The 22,425-nt window shown below is 46.6% G+C and overlaps 1 protein-coding gene across 1 annotated transcript in view; it reads left to right on the top strand.

The window, feature by feature from the left end:
• The window catches only part of MUSK (muscle associated receptor tyrosine kinase), a 707,615-nt gene that overhangs the window by 430,815 nt on the left and 254,375 nt on the right, over positions 1–22,425 (top strand). Inside the window, exon 6 of the mRNA XM_078676695.1 lies at positions 17,198–17,322. Within this exon, the coding sequence (XP_078532821.1) occupies positions 17,198–17,322 (125 nt within the window). The remainder of the gene's footprint in view (positions 1–17,197; positions 17,323–22,425) is intronic.

The raw sequence follows: 22,425 nt of genomic DNA, 5'->3' as shown, positions 1-22,425 counted from the left end.
CTTCTGACACCTTGCATGTCAGATTATTCCTACGGGCGTGTGAAGTATCTAAGGTAATCCAAGGAATGAAGAACTTGGCCAATCTGTCTTCACTCTTCCAGTAATCCCATTTATTCATCTGCTTATAATTCGGGACTTCTGGCAACACAGAATCATAATTGGAGAAATAGTATTCAAAACTATCTCTCTCATAAAATATACTAAGCAATAAGCTACATGTAATGCCATATGTCAGAGGGAGGTGATGATATCGAATTCCTTCATCTACAGACGCAGGCAACTGCATGCAGACGTAGCAATCCTTAACCTCCATGGCATCCACGTATTCATACAAAAGTTTAGCATAAGCATTTGACCTAAAGTCTCCTTGGGACTCGTCTACATGTAACCTGCGGGCTTCTGCAGCCAATAACGCTTTCTCTTGAGTGTTTTCCCTTTTCTCACCTGCAACAGTGGGTGTAAGTGTTACTACAGAATTCGCATCAGTTACCTTTACCTCTTCCTCATGTCCCTTTACATAAGAAATTGTTACCACTAAAGCTATTAATATTATCACTCCTACTATTAGTGTACCTATTATACATTTAGCTCTGCGGTTCGGGGTGCCGGCCTCCATTTCGTCAGACAATCTAGCTTTTCCCTTTCTCTTTGCAAAAAAAAGTTCTTTTCCTCTCGTTCCTTTACAGTCTCTTTCAATCCTTTTTTTGTCTTTAGAATCCACACAGCTGGAGGCTGACAGCCTTTTTCGCAAAAAGTCCTTTCACAGTTCAAAAAGACAACCCTAGCCCTTCTCCATCCACTCAAGGGGTTCCCTAAAATTCTCTGCTTCCTGGGCGCTAGGTAATCTTCTTTTCTTCTGCTTGCTTTATTTACAAAGTCCTTTAACAATCGACTATTAGATTTGTGGTTGCAGCTTCAATAGCATAGTTCAATATTTCCATGCGAAGAGTATGCTCTTCATGTGCGGTTATCGTGGTACCAAAGTCGGGGAATTTCAATTCTGTAAGAAACATGTGTTTTAACTTGCTGAGGCGGGGAGGTCTGGGGAGCACGAATGTTAGTGACCCTTCTTGTTCGACACCGGGTACCAACAGTTGTACTTCCACGGTGATAATGGGCTCAGAACTGGACACCACCACCGCTCGGATCCTCCCTGTCTCCGGTTTCACAGACATTTGTCGCCAGATATGTCCACTCAGGTGTGGAGTATCTTCTGTTAGGCACACGCACTCTTCTTGACCTTCTTCGGTCTGGTGCTTCAGCGCCCTGAGCACCTTCTTCTGGGTCTGAGTCTTCTGATATCGGAGGAAGGGTTGCTTCTGGAGTTGACCTCAGGCTAGAACTTCTTCTTTGCGGCCAATTTGCTTCTCCACGTGCCCTTCTACTCCTTCTCCTTCTGGTCTGTTCTCGCTCTCTTTCAGACCTGTCAGGGTCAGACTCGTACTCCCAGCTGTCTTCTCCTTCTGTAGCGTCTTCTGTTTCGCTGTTGTACTGACCGTCCTCAGCTTGGTCAGACTCGTTCCCTGCTTCCACTGGCACCTCTACAGCTTGGCTAGCCCCCTCTATGGCTTCTTGGTCCTCAGCTGGACGTCCATTCGAGAGAGGAGCTGTTTCCAGAGGTGCTGGAACCCTTTTCGTATGCGACGCGTGTATCCAGTTGGGCAGGCCTCCCACCTTTACAGCTGTACTTGTGATCAGGATGACCTGGTAGGGCCCACGCCAACGAATATCCAAGCAGCTTCTTCTCACATGTTTCTTCACCAGGACCCAGTCCCCAGGATACAGGTCATGGCAAGGGCCCTGGCACGCTGGAACCTCTGCAGCCTGCACCTGAAGGGACACAGAACGCATGGCGTCAGACAGCCCCTTACAATAGTCCAGGATCATATCATCTGTGATATTTAACAGTGCAGTAGCTGGAATAGATGGCAGTCTCATTGCTCTCCCCATTAACACCTCATGTGGTGACAACCCTGTTCTTCTGTCTGGGGTACTACGAAGGCTCATGAGTACCAATGGCAGGGCATCAGGCCAACTCAGGGTCGTTGAGGAGCAAACTTTCGCTATTCTGGACTTGATCGTGCCATTAATTTGTTCCACAATTCCTGAGGCTTCTGGTCGGTAACTGCAATGGAGCTTTTGGTCTATATTCAGTGCAACACAAATCATCTTCACAAGCTCGCTGTTAAAATGTGTTCCCCTATCTGATTCCAAAAAGGCCGGCACCCCGAACCGAGGGATAAGTTCTCTAAGCAGTAACTTAGCCACTGTGAGGGTGTCGCACCTACGTGTAGGGTATGCCTCAACCCATCTGGAGAACACACAAACAACCACCAGGACATAGCGGAGGCGGTTGCATCTTGGCATTTCAATGAAATCTATCTGCATTCTGTTGAATGGACCTCCAGACCTTCCGATGTGACTTAGTGCAACTGGTGTTCTTTTCCCTACGTTCAGCTGCTGGCAGGTCACACAACGCTGGCACACTGCTTCTGCTGCTATTCTAAACTTAGGATTGTACCAAGTCTGTCTAAACACTCTCAGCATAGCATCTCTCCCTAAATGTACGGGACCATGTATGAGTCTAGCCATTGGACTCACCATCTCATTGGGCAACACTGCTCTGCCGTCTGCTGAGACCCAAAAATGAGTCTCACCCATTACACATCCTGCCTTTACCCATGTTTCCTTTTCTGAATCAGGAGCATTTTCTTGCATGGTTGACAATTCATCCCAAGTATCAACAGTTTCCAGTATCATGGCTAATTCAGTTCTTACATTTATTCCACCCACATCCACCTCTGTGAAAGAGTAACCTTGTTCTGCGCAATACCGCGCAACTTCATCAGCATATCTATTGCCTTTCGAAACAAAGTCCTCATTTTTGGTATGTGCGATGCACTTTACAACTGCGATACTTGCTGGACATTGCAATGCTTCTAACAACAAGCGCACAAACTCTCCATTGCGAATGGGAGAGCCTGAAGAAGTCATGAACCCTCTTTGAGACCATAACTGCCCGTAATCATGAACTACCCCAAACCCGTATTGGCTGTCGGTGTAGATGGTGACTCGAATTTGATTGCCTGCTAAGCAAGCACGTGTTAGGGCAATAATCTCGGCTACCTGAGCGGAGTGTACTCCTTCCAGGCACCCTGCTTCCACAACTCCTTCAATTGTACAAACAGCATAAGCTGCTCTCAACTGCCCAACTTCGTCTCTTACACATGAGCCATCGACAAAGAAAACTTCGTCTGGGTCGGTCAGTGGCTCATCTACGATGTCGGGTCTGGGTTTGGTGCATAGTTCAGTCACATCGAGACAGTCATGGTCTGTATATTCATCATCATCATCAATATCATTTGGAAGTGGCATTAAGGTAGCAGGGTTCAAAACAGAGCATCTCTTGAGGGTCACGTTCTCTGCAGCAAGAATAACTTGCTCATAGCGCGTGAGCCTGCTATTGGTCAGATGCTGTGTTTTGGTCCTGGTCATCAACAGTTCAACAGAATGTGGCACGCACACCTCTAACGGGTGCCCCATGACGATATTTTCACATCTCTCAATGCTGACACCCGTTGCAGCAACGGATTTGAGACATCCGGGCAACGCTGCGGCTACTGGGTCTAAAGTAGCTGAGAAATAAGCAACTGGTCTACGGGCATTCCCATGGATTTGGACCAACACAGACAACGCACAACCTTCTCTCTCACAACAGTAAAGAAAGAATTGTTTATTGTAATCAGGCATTCCCAATGCCGGAGCACGACACAGGTCCTCTCTCAGCTGTAAGAATGCCATCAAACAGTCTTTGTCCCATGGTACCGGATCACTCACCTCCTTGTGCGTCAGTTTTTGCAAGGGCTTTGCTTTCAGTGAAAAGTTCACGATCCACTGTCGGCAATAACCCACCATCCCTAGGAACATCCTGACCTCTCTCTGTGTCTGAGGCGCGTTCATTTTCATGATCGCCTCTATCCTGTCTGGTGACACCTTTCGTTTGCCTTTCTCAATTCTGTGTCCCAAGTACTGTACTTCTGTCAGGCAGTACTGCAATTTTCCCGGGGACACCTTGTGCCCATTGGCAGCTAGGTGATTTAACAAAGCAATGGAGTCTTCCCTGCAAGCTTCTTCTGTTTCTGACGCCACAAGGAGGTCGTCTATGTACTGGACCAGAACTGACTTCTGGGGCAGCACTAGACTTTCAAGATTTTTCTTCAAAAGCTGGTTAAAGATCGATGGACTCTCTGTATACCCCTGAGGGATACGACACCATGTTAGGACGCGATTTTCCAGCTTAAATGCAAAAAGAAAATGGCTATCTTCGTCCAAAGGGATCGAAAAGAAAGCCTGACAAAGATCGATCACAGTGAACCACTCAGCTTGGAATGGAATCTGAAACAGTATCACTGATGGATTCGGTACCACTGGACAACATGAAACGACTATGTTATTAATCTTTCGAAGGTCCTGTACTATCCGAAATTTCCCATTTGGTTTCTGCAGACCCATAATCGGGGAGTTACATGGACTACCCACGATTTCTTTCAGTATTCCCTGTTTAATCATGGACTCGATCACGGGTTTTATGCCTGCAATCGTTTCTGGAGTCAATTTATATTGGGGTGTTCTTGGGAACTCAGCATGCGGTTTCACTACAATTTTCACTGGGTCCACCCCTTTGACCAATCCAATCTCTTCCCCAGTGAAATCCCATACCTCTGATGCCACTGTCTCTCTCAAATCCCAGGGAAGCTCGTCCACTGTCAAAGTAGGGTACAGCTCCACACATATTCTTGAGTTTGCAACTTTGAAATCTGCATCATCATCATTAGTCAATACCTCCACTCCCTGGGGTGTACAATATATAGTACAATTCAATTTGCACAACAGGTCTCTTCCTAGCAGACACACAGGGCTTGAATCGCAAACCACAAATTGGTGCTCATCGCTGTACTTCCCTATTTTCACCTGTACCGGTTCTGTCAATTGGCTGGTTATTCTCCTGTTTGCGACCCCTACCACCTGTATGGTCTCTCCAGACATGGGCAGGTCTGGAACTGCAGCTGATCTGATCGTGGATCTAGTGGCTCCTGTGTCCACCAGAAATGTCGTAGGGCACCCTGCTACTTCTGCTTCAACATAGGGTCCCCTCTGATCTACCTCTAAGGCTGCCCCAAGGGTGCAGTCTTCTCTTTCCACTCTCTGTCCGGTTAATGGGTCCACATAATAGCATTCTTCACCTTCCACAAACAGGGGCATTTGTCTATAGGTCTTACCCATACTCCCTACTCGAGGAGGTTGCGGGAACTGGGCTCGGGGAGGAGCCCCCCCCCCTTTGAGCACCTTTCCTTGGTATGGCGTCGCCCCTCTCATAGGTGCGCTCTGGACCTCTTCCTCCTCTATCTCTTGCTCTCCGATCTCTACATTGTAAGGGCACTCGCGTTTCCAATGCCCCAACTCGTTGCACTGGTGGCACCTAGTCGTTTTCTTCAAGGTAGCTATGTCTACTCTGGGTCTGAAGGTAGTACTCTCCTCATTACCCTTGTTCTGACTGTACTGCTTCTTACCTCCTGTACCTGTCCCTTGCTGCTGTTGTTGCGGTCCCCCCTTTCCTGCTGCCTGCAATTGTACCACCATCAGCTTCTCTTTTAGTTTCTTAGCCTTGGAGTCTACCTCATCACAGCAGTACCTGGCATATCTCAGTATTTCATCTAGGGGTCTACTTTGCCAACAAATCGAGTGTTGCTGAATCATTAAACTAATATCCGGTCTCAGTCCCAGGACGAACTTGGACACGAATTGCCCTATGTCCTTTGGATCCATTACATCCAAGCCGCTATACTGTTTAAACGCCTTCAGCAATCTCTCGTAATATTCATGGACTGTCTCTTTGGGTTCCTGTCTCGTTCTGTCTATTCTGACCCAATCTATGTCTTGCATTGGCACCTTCTCTTTCAGCCAAGTCATCACTCTCTCGAATTTTGCCATCACGATCTCGGACGGCCCATTAGTCCTAGCATCTCTCTCTGGCTCCGTTGTGGGCCACTCAGCGCTAACCTTGCATGCTGTCCACAGATCTCCTGGTACTACAATGTCAAACAGCGTGTTCAGATCTATCCATAAGACTTTTGAGATCTTTACAAACCTCTCGACTTGCTTGTACCACTCCACGGGGCTCTCTCGTAACTTGGGGAAAGATGTGGTAAAAGCAGCTAAATCTCCCCTACTCCAAGGGACATGTACATAGCTCCCATTGGCAACTTCACGCAAAGGGTAAGCTTCTATTCCCTGCTGTCCTGGTGTTATACCAATCATGCTTCTTCTGCCGGTCCCTTTCTTGGACCACCTCTCTTCCCATTTATCTAGTGCCCTCCATGTCCTTATTCCAGTAATCAGTTCCCTTATGTGTGTTTTCAGCCCAATCGTTCTCCTCTCATCTAGATCTCGGTCTGAGTAATGTAGCCTGTGGTTACCCTGTAATGCTTTGGTTCTTGACAAGTCCACCATATATTTGCCTGCTAGTTCGACTAACTTCTCATGGACTGCTCTCGCCTTTCGTGTGATGTCCTTTGCCATATACAGTATTTCATCCTGTTCATACATTTCCATTCTTTCTAAAGGCAGGGTACCATCTACCATGTCATCCAGATCTGACCTTAAGCTGGAGACATCAAGTCTCTTGGCTTTTATCCCAGCTCGCAATATGTCTTTCGAAGGGGGCTCACTGGTCTCCCTACCATCCCAACTTCGAGCTCTGCGTTTGGGCTCAGGAGAATTATTGGGTGGCCTCCCTTGCTCCCATCTCTCCAGGTCCCATGCTCGGCCATCCAATCTTGGAAGGTGATGGAACACGGGCCTTTTATCCCTACTCTCTCTCTGCCCACTCTCGTCTTCTTCTCTCCTCTCACCGCACATCTCTCTGTTATTTTCCCTCTGGTCGCTACACTCCCTTTGCCTCGTATCGCTCAGTATCCGATACGATCCTTCCTGGTTCCCCATATTCCCTGGGCTGCGCTCATTTCTGTTATCACAGGGACTATGGTGCGACCTCTCACAACTCCCATTCTGTTCTCTGGTGCCAGGCACACAGTGTGGACACTTAAAGCTGTTCCTGTACTCTTGCGCTCTCCTCTCCCCTTCACTGAGTATTGGGCACGCCACCCCTCCACTCCCTGGGCCCCCGTTTTCCAGGTCTGTTCTACCTCCATCCCGGGCCCAATGGGTGACTCCCCTACTCCCTCTACAGTCCCACTCCGGGCTACTCTCCCCAGCCCCGCAGTGAGTCCGTGCTCTGCTGTCCTGACTTTCCCTTTCTGCTTCTGCAGCATTGATGCACTTTTGAGCCTTCACTGCCTCATCCCACTGCTTCATGTACTCATTTAGCTCTTGAAAGGATTTTCGTCCAGATCCCCTCAGATCCATTGGCCATCTAGGGCCCCCAGGATCTCCTCCTGGGTCCCCTGCTGTGTGCATCGGGGTGCTCCACTCTCTGGGTATCGGCATCTGACTTGGGGAATTAGTGGTATCGTTCCTTCTTGCCTGCTCTGCTCTTTCTCTGTCTTTCCGTTTCCGTTCTTCCCCTTTTGCTCTCTCTTGGTCATATATCGATATTATAGGACCTATGGTAACAGGTACCTGTAGTGCATCTGGTAATGGGTAGGATGTGGCGCTTTCCGTTTCCGGCGCTCTTTGTACCACAAACCTACCGACTACCTGTTGCACCTGACTAGGCTGGAGCAACTCTTTCTTTGGCTCAGGATCCCACTCTGAACTGGGAAGCGGTCTATGCTCTCCTGCATTGCCCCCCTTTTCTCTTTCAGTATTCTCGACCTCTCCCCCTGCTCTATTATACGGGGGTGGCCTGTCTGTCAGTAATCTGTTTATCAGGCTGTCCTCTGTTTCGCTCTCATCATCTTCTTCTAGGGGGCTTTTATTTACTGGCGCCTCTAACACTGGGTACAGTTTATTTATTTCCAAATTATGCACTCTCCATCTTTTAGCATCCGCATCCCACCTGGCATCCTGTACTGCCCTTACCGAGCGTTTCACCCTTTCTTGTCGTCTGTTCATATTCTTTTCATGCGCTGCCCTAATCCATGCTTCAAGAGCTTCAAACTGGGTTGGTCTAGGCAAGGGTCTCTTTGAGGTCATGACTGATTTCAATCGATGTAACACCTCTAATCTGAACGTCCCGTACTTCGGGAACGTCAGTTCCTCATTTCCTTCAGTAATCTTACTCCACTCTGTTATCCAAAGGATCGTATGCAACCCAACATTTACTGCCATATAACGAGCTGGCGTACCCTCCGGCGGGGCTTCTTCCCCTTCATACGATCCCCGCTTCTCTTTCTTAAACATCGCTTTCAACCATTTAAAGCACTTCATAATTATGCGCACAAAATCCAGCCTCGCTACTCTGTTTACTTCCTGATGACAATCCACCAATCCTGTCGCGGCTTGTTTTGCTTGGCCTATCACAGCGCGGTCTTTCTCCTGTTGGCCAATCACGTCGCGACCCTGTATGACGTGTTCGCTAGCTGGCCTATCACAGCGCGGTCTTTCTCCGGTCAGCCAATCACTGCGCGACACCACCTGACGTCTTTTTTCTCCGCTTCGCAGCAGCACCCCTCCTTTCTCAACTCGTCTCCCGGTTATGCATGCGTCCCATTCATACACTGAAAAATGACTACTTCCGACCAAGCGGTCACTTCTCTCGACTGTACGTCCACAGTCTATCTGTAATTGTCAACACAACTGACGAGATGTCTATCGTCTCTCTGATAGGTTACTTACACACACAGTAACTTCCGACCAGCGTCCGTTACTCACGCACTCACTCTTACGTTCCCCCTATCTCGGTCTCTCGGGTGATCAATGGTACCTCATGACCCCCTTCACACTAGTTGACAATTACTCTGGGTGTCCGATACACCCGAACCACTTAAGCTCTCCTTGAACTTAAGATTTCCACCGGTTGCGCGCGCTCACAACCTGTTCCACAGTCACTCCACAGACATTCAACTCCGCCAGACATTACAACATAGATACAATACAAAAACACCGCAATCTAACACGCATAACCCTTTATACTCACTCTCAACCGATACTGCTGCTTTTTCTGTCTCACGTCATCCGGATCTTCATCTGCGGGCTGTTCTTCCGATCATCGATTTCTAGGGGCCTTGGGGTAAGCTAACCTGGCCTAGGTCACCGTCCTCAAGAAGGCAACCATCCTCTATAGCTACCAACTGAAAGGGCGAGATTTTGATCGATACCTTATATCTATTGATCCAAACCTCGATCTGGTCGACTGAACCTTTATTGCCTGTCTTGGAAGGAAACAGTACACCTATCTGCAAATTAGTTCACCCAAGAAAGGACTCTACTCTCAAAGATCACGGACAACTTCTAGGTTTCAAAAGTTTATTGTAAAGAAATGATAAGCTGCAAATACAGGCATCTCAGAATGAGATTCACGAGATACACAGGTCCAATTACATACATGTGCTCTCGAAAAGCCCTCAGACGAGCAACAGAAATCACTAACACAAGTTCTAAAAATAGCAAAGCTATCAGCATAGACGCATATCTCTCCTTCATTTAGGTTGGAGGAAAACAAACACAGGTTAGGCGTCCCTACCCTGTTCTAGATGGTATCCCTACTTAACCAAATCCCAACCTAACAAAGGTGTCAGCAATGAATGACCCCCAAGGGAAGTCACCCACTCTAAGTCTCTTGGTGAAAACCTAAAGTTCTCCAGTCATGACCCCTCACTGCCTACCCATCCGCTCTCTAAAGGGTCCTCAGGTCTCTGCTCTAACTCCACCCAGGGGTGCTGTCCCTAATACAAAACAGTCAACAACATTTGAGACGCCCCTTGCGAAACGCCTCTCACGTGGTGCAACTTCAGGCTTTTTCCATGATGCTTTGTATTGGGCCTCAGACGTTAGAGTTGACCTTGCTTCTCAGTCTCTTCTCCGGCCCGCTGATACCCCTTAAACATTCCAGAACCCTCCTCCATGTCTGGGCCGTCTACTGAACAGACCTCTATTCATTCACTTATAATTGGATCCCCCCTTTCCTGTTGCAGACAGATATCTGCCGCCAAGAACCCAACTCTCATAGACTTCTAAAAAGGCTTGCAACATTTCTCAGCCCAGACATGTACGTGTAAATCAATGCTAAAACATTTCAGGCCTACAATATTTCACATTATGATTATAGCATTCAATTTCTTCATTTAATTAAAGCATGTTAAAACTCTTATTCTATTATTTAGGAAACATTACTCTAAATCATGGCCCATTAATGCAATGACCAAAAACGTTAAACAATCTGTGTCGTGAAAAGAAACACCTTCCCTTTTAGCTCCAGCTCTGGCCCTGAGGCCTACCACGTTCTGCGTTTTACCACAGACCATCTTATGTTAACAGCTACACGACATAGATTCAAAATAATCACGTCTAATAAAATCATATAATGTCACACATTTCTGTATTAGTTCCACTTCTACTTAAATCTCTATATTAGCTATACATTTAGAATATAATTTCAGATACTATTAGCACTCATGGCATTTCTCTTCATGAATTATGCTCTCTATAGGCAAGTGTGATGTACTCATACATTTATATCAGTTTGCGCTCTCTCATCTGCTAGAGGTCGCAGGCAGCAGCCTAGCAAGGAGGCCATTGCCAAGGCCCTGGAGCTAGCAAGGAAAAAGCCCCCTTATACAGTGGTTGGGCTAGTAAAATACAGCACTGCCAGGCAGAGACATTTTAAGTCATGGGCAAAGTGGGCTCTGGCCCAGGGCCTCAGCCTTTCAGGGGGCATCCTGATAGACTGGGCTCAGTTATCCACACAGTCCTGCCCTGATGACCTTGTATTATTTTTAAACATAGATTTTCCTCAATACCAAAAGGAACGTTGTGTTTGTTTTTCAACACCATGCATCATCCATAAAAATGTTCCTTTTAGGTCAAAACAGCACCTCATATTTAAGAAATGGCAGTGGGTCGAAGCTACTTAGTTGTAAGTTTCTATTAGTGAATTACTATTAGTATTATTAAATACTATTTGTGAATTGCTGCTATATTGCAACATGAAAACAGCACACCACTATCCCTACATATTAGGTGGGAGCATATTTAGAATTTGAACCCGTCGGCCTGTGCAGTGCCAGCGACCAGGCCAAAGAGGGCATAAACAATTTGAAATGTGGATCATGAATTCAAAACTGTTCTGAATAAGGCCCCCCAAATACGTTTGGCTCAGGGCCCCCAAAATCCTTAAGATGTCCCTGTTGCCAGGGTTCAAGGGACCCCTCAGGGCTCTGGACTTCAGTGCCACTGCACCTACTGCACCAATTCTAGCTACATCCTTAGTCTTAAGGGGGAGCAGTTGCTATCACTGGTTTGCCTTTTAATGGCCAGGCCATAGTTTTTGCTGCCCCTCGCATCAAGGGTCATGAAGGCAACAACCGGAAGTAAACCAGCTTTGAAAGACCTCTTCACTGTCTGTTTTTTGTGTCCCTTACCTGTTTGTGGACCGTCAGAATGTATTAGGAGGCTGTGGATTGGCAAAATATTGGGGATTAAAGTGGGGTGGGATAACCTTGTCATGTCTTCTGGGGTGTACAAATGTACAACTTTACTTCCACCCCACTAGCAAATTTGTGAATTTACGGTCATGTAGTGAATGTAGAAAATGCAGTTATGTGCAAATATTTTAAGTTGTATTTCGTGCATTGTTCGTTCCAACTGTCCGATTGGGTCTGAATTACGAGTGTTTTCTTATTCTTATTATTCCGAAACTTGTAGTGTGCGCAGATACCCCTAGGGGTTTTCCGGCGCAGAGCGAGGGTAGGTATACAAGATGGGGAAACGGAGAGCAAGTAAAAACAGCCAAGTCTTTAGATTTTTGCGGAAAACGAGAAGAGATGTCGAATCTCTCCGAGAAGCAGGCAGGGAATGCCATAGTGTTGGCCCTAGGTAGGAGAAAAACCAACCTTTCATGCAGACCAATCGGATTTTAGGAACCACAAACCGCATCAGTCGAGCAGATCGCAAGGGATGGGAAGGATGGTAAAGATGGACTAGATCCATAAAGTATATAGGGGCAGATGCAGATTTGACCTTGAACATATAGCACAGTGCATTGAACTTGATACGGTTCGACACAGTCAACCAATGTAGCTTAAGAAGTAAACCAGAGACTGAGGTAAACGTAGGTAGGCAGTAGAGAAGCCAGTCTATGGATGGTAGATTTGTCGGCTCCCAGATACAGGATGTTGCCGTAATCCAGTCTTGAAATCACAAAGGCTTGGATCTCCGTCCTCTGTGCTGGAAGAGGAATCAGCCATAAGATCTTTTCTAACCACTTCAAGACTGCAAAGCACGCAGACGTCATCTTAGTCACTTGTTGTTTTATGGTGAGTGACTTATCCACAATGAACCGCAGGTTCTCAACACTACTACCAAGCATGGGAAATGCTCCCAGTTCAGTGGGCCAGTGCTGTTACCCCAGAGATCAGGCCCTTTGCCTAGGATCATAACTTCAGTATTGTCACTTGAGTTAGAGCAGATTATTCTGTATCCAAAGGGAGACCTTGCTCAGGCCCAAACTGAGGTCCAAGGGTACATGTCCTTGCGACGAAAAGAGGGAGAAAATAATCTGTGTATCATCAGCGTAGGAGAAGAGAGACAGTCCCACATTTTCAATCACCTTAGCTAGAGGGCAGATATATAAATATTGAATATCAGAAGGCTCAGCACCGAGCCCTGTGGGACTCCACAGTGGAGGGTGTGAGAGTCTGATCTGGCAGATAAAGAGAAGACCTGGATGGTTCGGTCCTTAACAAAGGAGTAAAACCCTTCCAAGGCTATTCCGTCCAAACCCAATGTCTGCAATTCCCCCAAGAGAATATGGTGGGACACCGTGACAAAGGCAGCGCTAAGATCTAACAGTATGAGTGCCACAGTTTCACCCTCATCTAAGCAGTGCCTTAACATTTCCGTGACCCTCAAAAGTGTGGATTCAGTAGGGAAGCCAGCTCTGAACCCAGATTGGCAAGAATGAAAAAAAAATCTGGGTTTCCATAAAGGAGGACAATTGGCAGTTAACAGGCTTCTCCAGAACTTTTGAAAAAATGGGGAGCAGAGAGATGGGATGAAAGTTAGAAGGGTTGGAAGGATCCAAGTTCGCTTTCTTTAAGAGGGGAGGACCCTTGCTTGTTTCTATCTTTTGGGGACTATCCCTTCCATCAGCAAGGCATTGAGGGGCTCCATTTCCATCAATAGTATGGAAGGATCTAACTGGCCCAACAAATGGGGAGGTAGGGTATCAAGGGGGGAGCCTGTTTTGGTGGAGTGGAGGATGCAGTTAAAGGAAGTGGAATCCAAGTGGGCCCAGGTATCCAGTAGTTTAAATGGGGAGTTAGCACTGTGTGTGGAATTTTCTGCATGAGTAAACCTAGGGTTCTGCCTCATAATAGACAAGTTCGCCTCAATCAGCCACACATCATGTGAGCATTTGCTCAACAGCTGAGAGTGTATGTTAGCAACTTTGTCAATAAAAAAAGAGAGCCAGTTCCTCACATTGTCTGTGGTAGAGGGCTGGAGTGGTCTCTGATTTCCCGGGGCCGGATAGTTCCTTCACTCACTTAAAGAGAGTTTTAGCACAGTTTTGAGCCTTTAGAATCTTTTGAGAGTAAAACTCGGTGCAAGTGGTTTTTCAAAGACTATGGTATTTTTTTTAAGCATTTTTGTTGGTAGCTTTGGTTTCTTCAGTATAAAGTTTTCTCCAGAGCCTTTCAAGCGCTTGCATTGTGTTTTTTTCAAATTTTAGCATTTCCAGAAACCAGGGTGCAAGAGGCAGGCAGAGTTCCGAACGTTTAGCAGAGATCATAGATGTGTTTCTACAGCTCCCATAAACCAGTTGTGCATAAGCTCCTGGTCAGTAATAGAGATTTGTTTAAGGTCCGGTCTAATGTTGCATAAAAACTTGTTAAGCGTTGGAACATTCAGTTTAGCCCAACTTCTGGTTTTACCCTCTGCGCCCGGGTAAGACCGCGGAAGTGGGGGGCACCATTTTTAGTGTAAAAGGCACTGCAAATTGGTCAGACCAGGATAGAGGGCAGAGGGGAGCACTGCTTAAGTCAGACAAGTGGAAAAACAATAGGATCCGACAAGTGCACAGCAACATGTGTAGGGTTGAAGTTACACAATCTCAGATTAAGGGCCCCAAAATTCACCGTAAGCGAGTTACTCTTAATAACAAGGGTTCCAGGAAGAGCAGACATTTCTGTGCAAATTACACGTTTTTCCTTTCACCAAGAGTTTCCAGCTGCTGATGACACGGCACTCAAAATGAGGACTTACCAGAGGAATCTGACTTAGAATGAAAAACTCCTCTGATAAGCCTCCATTTTTTTAGTGGACCCTCAGAGTTCAAGTCCTAATGGGCTGGGTTTTCTCCACCCTCGGTTTTACGAGTTAGTACTCCTGGTAATCGGTAATTTCAGGTTTGGAAATATTTGTCCAATTTCCCAGGCCACTCCTAAAGGGGGCCTACATGCTTGCCTGGTTGCGGTATATGGCTGTCTGCTCAGAGGAGCAGGGATTGCCCTGGCAGCAGGCCTCCATCAGGATATAAATGCTGCCACTGCTGAAAGTGAATATATTCCCAATGTAAATGAGGACAGATTCAGGAGCCGCTTCCAGTTTTAAGCGGATTTATTTAGAAGAGTTTCTGCCCTGTAAACTGTTGACATGTCAGGTGCAGGTCAACTGTAGGCTAAAATTGTTTGGCCCCAGGAAGCAGACGTGACTGGGAGAATGATGACAGCATCTCACTTGGGTTATGGTTACAGGGCAACCTTGCTGAAATTTGAGCACAGGGAGGATTGCGTTTTAATTTAGAATATAATCCAAGCGCTGTATAATAGGTAAAAAAGCTCTGCAAATTGAGAGCTTTTTTGCTGAGATGTTTATGTGATCTGCTGGTCAGTTTTAAATCCTGACTAAGGTTTGATTATGAGTTAGGTGGGTGTATGCTTGGAGACACCGTGTGGCCAGAATGAAAGATTCTGGTCTGTATCCCTTCACATGTATCCTTTTGAAATAGCTGTATTGATACGGGTTTACCTGGCAGAATTGGAAAATGAATTTACAAGTGCATAGGATAGGGTATGATGGGCACATTCAGGGCACGAGTCGGGGGTACACGCTGGTGGACGGTGTCAACCCACTATTTTCACAGGGTGAACGCCGTCCACCCTGCTAAGAAGTTGGCCCCACTAAATAATGTGCTGAACTCGTCCCGGTGTAATTTCCAAACACCGGGGTTGTCTGCTTTCCATCTGCAACAAGCAACAGCGTGCAGGGCGTTCTTATTTTAAAGACTGCTGATGGGCCCATAACAAAGGCCGAATTTGAGGGGTCATCAGACCTCCTTTTGGAGTCTCCTGGCTGGGAGCAGTCAGGAGCCTCACACCTAGACGCAAATGCAGCAGAGGGGAAACAAATGTTAGCATTTCACACTTAAGAGAGAGGCAGCTTTACACTTTTTTCAGGTTCTGTCTACTTGATATGCATGCACTGTAAGAATGTCAGATGTTTGTCTCTCCCAGTATATACATAATGCCAAGTGTAATTTATATAGCACTTACTACCCCTGAGGAGGCGTTGAAATAATTTAAGTTCCACCATTTTTTCTTGTATAGCGCTACTCACTCAGAAGCAGAGTGCTTTACATCACACCTACATATTAAAGTCGTGGCTTGTAATGCCACTTCCTATGAGGTCAATTCCTGTGATGCCACATGTGATGGCATGTGCCGTGATGTCACACTGCGTGATGTCTCGCGCCGTGATGTCACGCTCCGTGATGTCACTTGCATACTGCCTGACTAGGTTAGTCCCCCACTTCCTTTTTTATGACTTGTGTCCTGGGCACATTTACCAATTTCTGAAGCAGGTGTGCATCGCAGCTAGTGTGGAGCAGAGGAGGGAGGGGGTGGGGTGGGAAGTGAAGATATTAGCTTACAGGGGGCTGCAATGCATGCTCCCCATGCGCCGGGGTAAAGGACAGCAGGGATCCGGGACCACCCCATTTCCATTGTGATTTTACCAGGCAGAATATCCTGCTTGGACAATCGGGTCCATCTTTGGGCTCTTAGCAAATCCTGATGCGAGAACACTGACTCCTTTATAAGTGAGTGGTGCGGAATTCCACATGGGAATACTCCCCAGCTCTTCTAATAAGAACCTAACTTGAATCAGCCTTCATTTGATGTAATGAGTACTAATTTAATTAGGTGCTAACCATCGTATGTATAAACGTTCCATTTAAAGTTTTTTCAGTGAACGTGAGCAATATATATATTTTATGAGGTTAATTATATGCAGTCAAAAAGCAGCATAACATCATTCATGTGCGAGGGTGTTTGGTACTTCTCTAAAATACAACGAAAGGCAAATTAAAATATAGGGGCATATTAACAAGATGTGCGTTACAAAACGCACATCGCACATTTCACTATCGTCGTATTTTTTCGCCGTGTTAGCGCGTTATTATCAACGCGCAATACGTAGGCGATAGTAAATCCTGCGATAGCTGGCGATAGTGAACATTAGCGCGTGAAAACAAGCGTTGTTTTCATGCGCTAATGTGTGCCTTGATAATATGGGGGGGTGGATTCAGCTTTATGATCCACACCCCCATGTTCTCAATGCCTAACGCCTGGTCAGAGCAGGCGTTGGGAGACCTGCGATAAACGAGTTTATCCCAGGTCTTTTCCTCCCAACGCCTACCTTGGTGATAGGGTGTTCCCACCTCCAACCGCATTTTACATGTGGTTGGACGTGGGAACGCCCACTTTGCATGTCATTAGCGATGTTTCTCGCTGACATGCAAAGTGGGCTTGAGGCAGGCGTTGCAATGCCCTTGTTAATAGGGCGCCAGAAGTATCGCCGCTTTCTCTGCGAATTGTGCCGAGAAAGCGGCGATACTTCAGCTTGTTAATATGCCCCATAGAATTAATCCAGCCTTCATTTCAAAGGTTTCCTCTCCCTGTTGAGTAGATACCATAAGCTAACGCCTATGGAAACGGACTGCAAAGCCCTATAGACTCATTCTCTCCCCTTAGTCTCAAACTCGTTCTTTGCCATGACGCTCCCTTTTGCTTTCCCACAGCTGTTGCCAGAATTCTGAAGGCTCCGGAGTCTCAGAATGTCACCTTTGGGACGGAAGTGATTCTGCAGTGCTCGGCCACCGGCATACCAGTCCCGCACATCAGATGGTTCGAAAATGGGAAGGCGGTGAGTGCACTTCTTGTCATTGGTATCAGTGGCGCTGAATCTCTCACGGTGTAATAATGCAGGCTTGTATTGTTACTGTTCCTTTTGCATTCCATGTGAGCTAGTGATTGCTAACTTGCTTCCCCAGACCATGGGAAAAACTGTGTGTACTTTGTCTGTCCATCTCCTCCAGAACCCTCCATTTATGGGCCTCATTCCGAGTGCCCCGATAATCACAACCAGGAACTTCTTACCCTCATGTGAATTATAAAACAGAATATTTTTTTCACTCAGACTACGTCTGCTGGAAGCTAAAATCTGTAGGTGAAATACAAGGCAAAACATGCAGGAATTGGTATAGGTGGTGAATGAGGCATAGCCCCCCCCCCACCACCCTTTCTAAAGGGTAACTAAAGCCCCGGTATCGGTAACGTCATGTGGATGACAGTGTTAGAAATTGGGTCTCTAGTTGGCAGAGGTATGAACTCTGTCCAAGTAGGGACCACAATCCTAGGAAGCACCTAGATACACACTAAATCTAACTGGGCTTATCCAAAGAGGCAATGCGTAAAGTATTTGTGCAAAAACACACTCACACACACACTATCTCTCCCTCTCCCCCTTTCCCTCTCCCCAAGTGTACAAAAATAGACAATTTTATGAACAACTGAAGACCAAAACGACAAAAAAACTCCAATAAGTAGAACTGGAGTTATGAAGTTTTATAGATTAAATAAAAATGTAGTGTTTAGAGTCAAATAGTGCTTAGAGGTTACTTGAGATTGTGCCGGATTGGGGTAAATCCCAAGTTCTGGCTGACCGCAATGGCGGGCAGGCCAACTACAGGACTCACTCAGGTACCGGTGAAAGAGTACCTTGGATGGGGCAAAGTGTTAACGTCGAAGAGCCACTGCATTGGGTCTGATCTATGAAGACTATGAAGAACCACTTTATGATGCAGGCACTGCATCTCTGTCGAACTGTGCTGTCCGTTGTTATTGAACCATGCTGTCTGGCAAGGTGATGTTGCCGAACGGCGTTGAAGGGCACTGCATTAGTTCTGATCGGAGCAAAATAGTCACTGCTTCGATTTTGATGGTTCTGGGAAGCAGAAATCACCTTTAAGGGCCCAGGACTGACTTGGCAACACTTGGCAGGACAGGACTCACAGATGGCAGCGTCCAGGTGCTGTTGCAGAGACGAAGGAAATATTTGATGGCCCTGATACTTCAGAACAAGAGTAAAGCCAGCAAGCCCTTAGAGTCACTCTGGGTTCAAGTGAGATGGGCCCAGCCCATGTCCTCAGCAGGGCAGAGATCAGCAGATAGCACAGAATCACAGCAAAGCAGAAAAACAGTTCTTCAAGAGCAGCAGTCAAGCAGAGTGACAATCCTTGTAGCACAGCAGTCTTTACTCCTGGTAGAGTTCTTCACAGGTCCAGTAGCGTACTGTCTTGGTAGGTTTCAGAGACCCAGTACTTTTACCCAAATCTTCCTTTTAAGTGGGAGTGACTTCAAAGCAGGCCCTTGAATGCGCAGGTCCCCTTTCATCCAGGACTGTCTGCCAGACTATCTTTGGGGTGTAATCTGCCCTTTGTGTGGGCAACAGGACACTGCCTATTCAGGTGTAAGTGCCAGCTCACCCCTCTGTTCCTGCCCAGGAAGAGCTATCAGAATGCAGATGTGTTCTCCGTCACACCCACCTGTGTTTGTGGCTGTCTAGAGGAAATGTACAAAGTGTAGCTGTCACCCACCCCCGACGTGTATTGAAGAAAGACTGCAGGCACAGAGAGCTAAGTTAAGAGCAGAGATATGGCTTCTTTCTGAAAGTGGCATTTCTAAAATAGTCATGTTAAATCCAACTTTACCACTAAAGACGATTTCTCGTTAGTATTTCAAAGATTTGAAACATGATGCAGTTGCTCCTGTGTAATCCAGAACTACAGCTTAAAAGTGTTTTAAGGAATTCCCAATTTTGACCAAATTCATTTTTTATTACTGGGAGGCCTGCTCCTCTCATAGGCTGTTTGTCACTACTGGGACATGCAAAACATAACAGTACATGTCTAACCTTTTACTTACCCTGCCCTAAGGGCTACCTAGTGCCTACACCAGGGATGGTCATTTATGTAATAAAAAATAAAAGGGGGGTTTAAGCCTTGGCAATTCGTTTTTAAATGCCAAGTGGAAGTGGCAGTAAACTGTACACACAGGCCTTGCAATAGCAGACTTGAGACAGGTTTGAAAGGCTACTTGTGTGGGTTGCACAATCAGTGCTGCAGACCCACTAGTTGCATTTAATTTCAAGGTCCTGGATACATGGTAAACCACTTTACAAGGAACTCATACGTAAACTGAATATGCCAATTGTGTATGCACAAATGTTACCATGTTTAGGGGAGAAGCACATGCACTTTAGCACTGGTTGGCATCATTAAAGTGCTCAGGGTCCTAAGGCCAACAAAAAGATACAGTAAAAAGAGGAGGTAAGCCAGCAAAATGTTTTAGAGACGACCACCCTAAAGATGACAGGTCTAACAGTCAGGAACAAAGCAATCCATTTTGTAATAGGAGCCCTACGTGGGAGCTAGTGCCTCACCACTCACACAGTACGTCTTGCCTTACTGATAGCATTCAGCAGACCTACATGAAAACACTCATGGTCAAAAGGCAGGTGTGTGTCTGCACTGTGATCAGGTGCAAGTCGTTGGAGGCTGGAAAGGTACAGCATCTTCCTGCTGCTTTAAGAGATGTGACGCTGTTTGCTCTCTATAAGCAGAGAAGGGACTTCGTTCACTGTAATCCGAAGAGAATGCACCAGAGTCCCCTCTACTGAGAGTTGTGTGTAGGTTTGTGCACAACCACAGGGGATGTTATTTTTGGAACAACTAACTGTTCTACTCTCAGTGATTCCTAGAAGAAATGATTATTTCAACACAGTTCAACCTCGCAAGAAAAGCTGAGAGGGAGATAGAGAGTGACCGAAGGATAAAAAAAAGAAAGGAGAGGAGTGTGATTAAAGAGGACGCGAGACCAGGAAGACGGTCACCCAGGCCCTCGTCACCAGCCGTCTGGACTACGGCAACTCCCTCTACGCCGGAACCACCGCCAAACTCCAGAAGAGACTGCAGCGGATCCAGAACACCTCAGCACGACTCATCCTGGACATCCCCCGCCGCAGCCACATCTCCGGACACCTGAGAGACCTGCACTGGCTCCCGGTCAACAAGAGAATCACCTTCCGGCTCCTCACCCACGCACACAAAGCCTTACACAACCAAGGACCAGGATACCTCAACAGCCGCCTCAACTTCTACGCTCCCACGCGCCAGCTTCGATCGACCAGCCACGCCCTCGCCGCCGTCCCCCGCATCTGAAGAGCCACCACAGGAGGAAGGTCCTTCTCCTACCTGGCCGCCAAGACTTGGAACTCCCTTCCGACCCACCTCCGCCTGACCCAGGACCACCTCGCCTTCAGGAAGCAGCTCAAGACCTGGCTATTCGAGCAGTAGCGGACCCCCCCCCCCCCCCCCCAGCGCCTTGAGACCCTCCGGGTGAGTAGTGCGCTATACAAATGCTCTGATTGATTGATTGATTGATTGAAGGGGTACAATAAAATGACTGAATGTACGAGTAAAGTGTGCCACAAGAGACATACCAATTGTGTTACTTGGCAGGTGTCGTTCTATATTCGTCATCAGCACCGTGGTTGGCTTCCAGTCTTTATATCATGTTCCACACTGAACTGCTGCTACTGCCACTTAAGAACCAGAACAGGGTGACCCTCTTAGCTGGAGGTGAACCTGGATGCAGCAGTTTTAACAAAAACATTGGTTCAACGTCACTATGTCCACTTCCGGTAAAGCAGCACAGGGAAATGGCACCTTAGGCTATATGACAGAGAGACCATGGACTTGATGATGGTTGTAATTGAGTTTCCATAAGGCATAAGCAATCTGACTGAAAGACTTCACCTGGCATCTGTAAGGAACCACTGGCTCACCCACAGTTGCTTGTTCCAAAAAGCAAGTCTCTAGGATTGAAGATCGTGATGGTGAACGGTCGCTTTGTACTGATGCTCTCCTGTTCTCCAGATAGGACTGATCCTTTGTTTCCTTATGCCAGCAGACTGAAATCATTCCACCGATTGGCCTACTCCTTGGTAGAGGAAATCTGTGGACACAATAATATCCAATCTGACCTATAGGTTCTTTCCACGATCTACTTATCAGGATACCCTACTAAATGTTGACTCTGAGTAGTAGTATTTTTGCTACTTGCGGAGTCGTTAGTTCACCCAATCTCTTTTGAGACGCCCCAAATTACTTTTTTTTGTGTTCACGATGACCCGAGGATATCCAGCCACAGGGGTTACAAATCGAGTTTCTCAAGGGGACTGAAACATAACTGACCACAGAAGATCCCTTTTGTTAGAGAGTAAAGCATTTCACATTTGTTTTAAACTATCACCTTACCATTGCCATAAATGTGATTTGATATATGGGCAGCGCTCCTGTGCTCATGCTTAGAGATATTCAGAACACTGTCACACTGTACGTTCATTTCATATAGAGGAAAATACAGACAACCATACCACAGTCTGGCTCTATCACCTTTGATGGTGAATTCAGTTGATCATTTGGTGCTTAGGTAGAAGACACGCACATTTAAAGCAAATATGTGCATAGAAAAGTGGCTTTGCATGTCTACAACTAGAAAGGTTGGGGGAGGTCATATGAAAGTTAGAAATTCATTTGCAGTCATGTATCATAGGCACAGAAGTGATACCTTTCGTGTGTATTTGATGTAATACCCTAACTTGCCAATAGTATGTCCAGACCAGCTGCGGCCCGTGCAGGTAAGAGCGGTCGGGCCGGATAGAGGGGATTTGGACAGACGACGACTAGGGAAAGTAATTATTTATTAAATGTTTCCTAGTTGTCTGTAGAAATCCCCCTCACCCGGCCCCACCGATCTTACAAGCATGGGCCGCGGCTGGTCCAGGCATAGGCCCTGTGTTCACTGTGCCACAGGATCCAAGCTAGAACTCACTGATGAGGCCTAATAAGGCTGGACACATTTTGTGATTTCTGGTGTTTCCTTCTGGAAAAGGCATCGCCTGGAA

The sequence above is a fragment of the Lissotriton helveticus genome, chromosome 2_1 (assembly GCF_964261635.1).
Source record: "Lissotriton helveticus chromosome 2_1, aLisHel1.1, whole genome shotgun sequence".
NCBI lineage: Eukaryota > Metazoa > Chordata > Amphibia > Caudata > Salamandridae > Lissotriton > Lissotriton helveticus.
The sequence above is the reverse complement of the archived record's forward strand: the minus strand, read 5'-3'. Positions and strand labels throughout refer to the sequence as shown.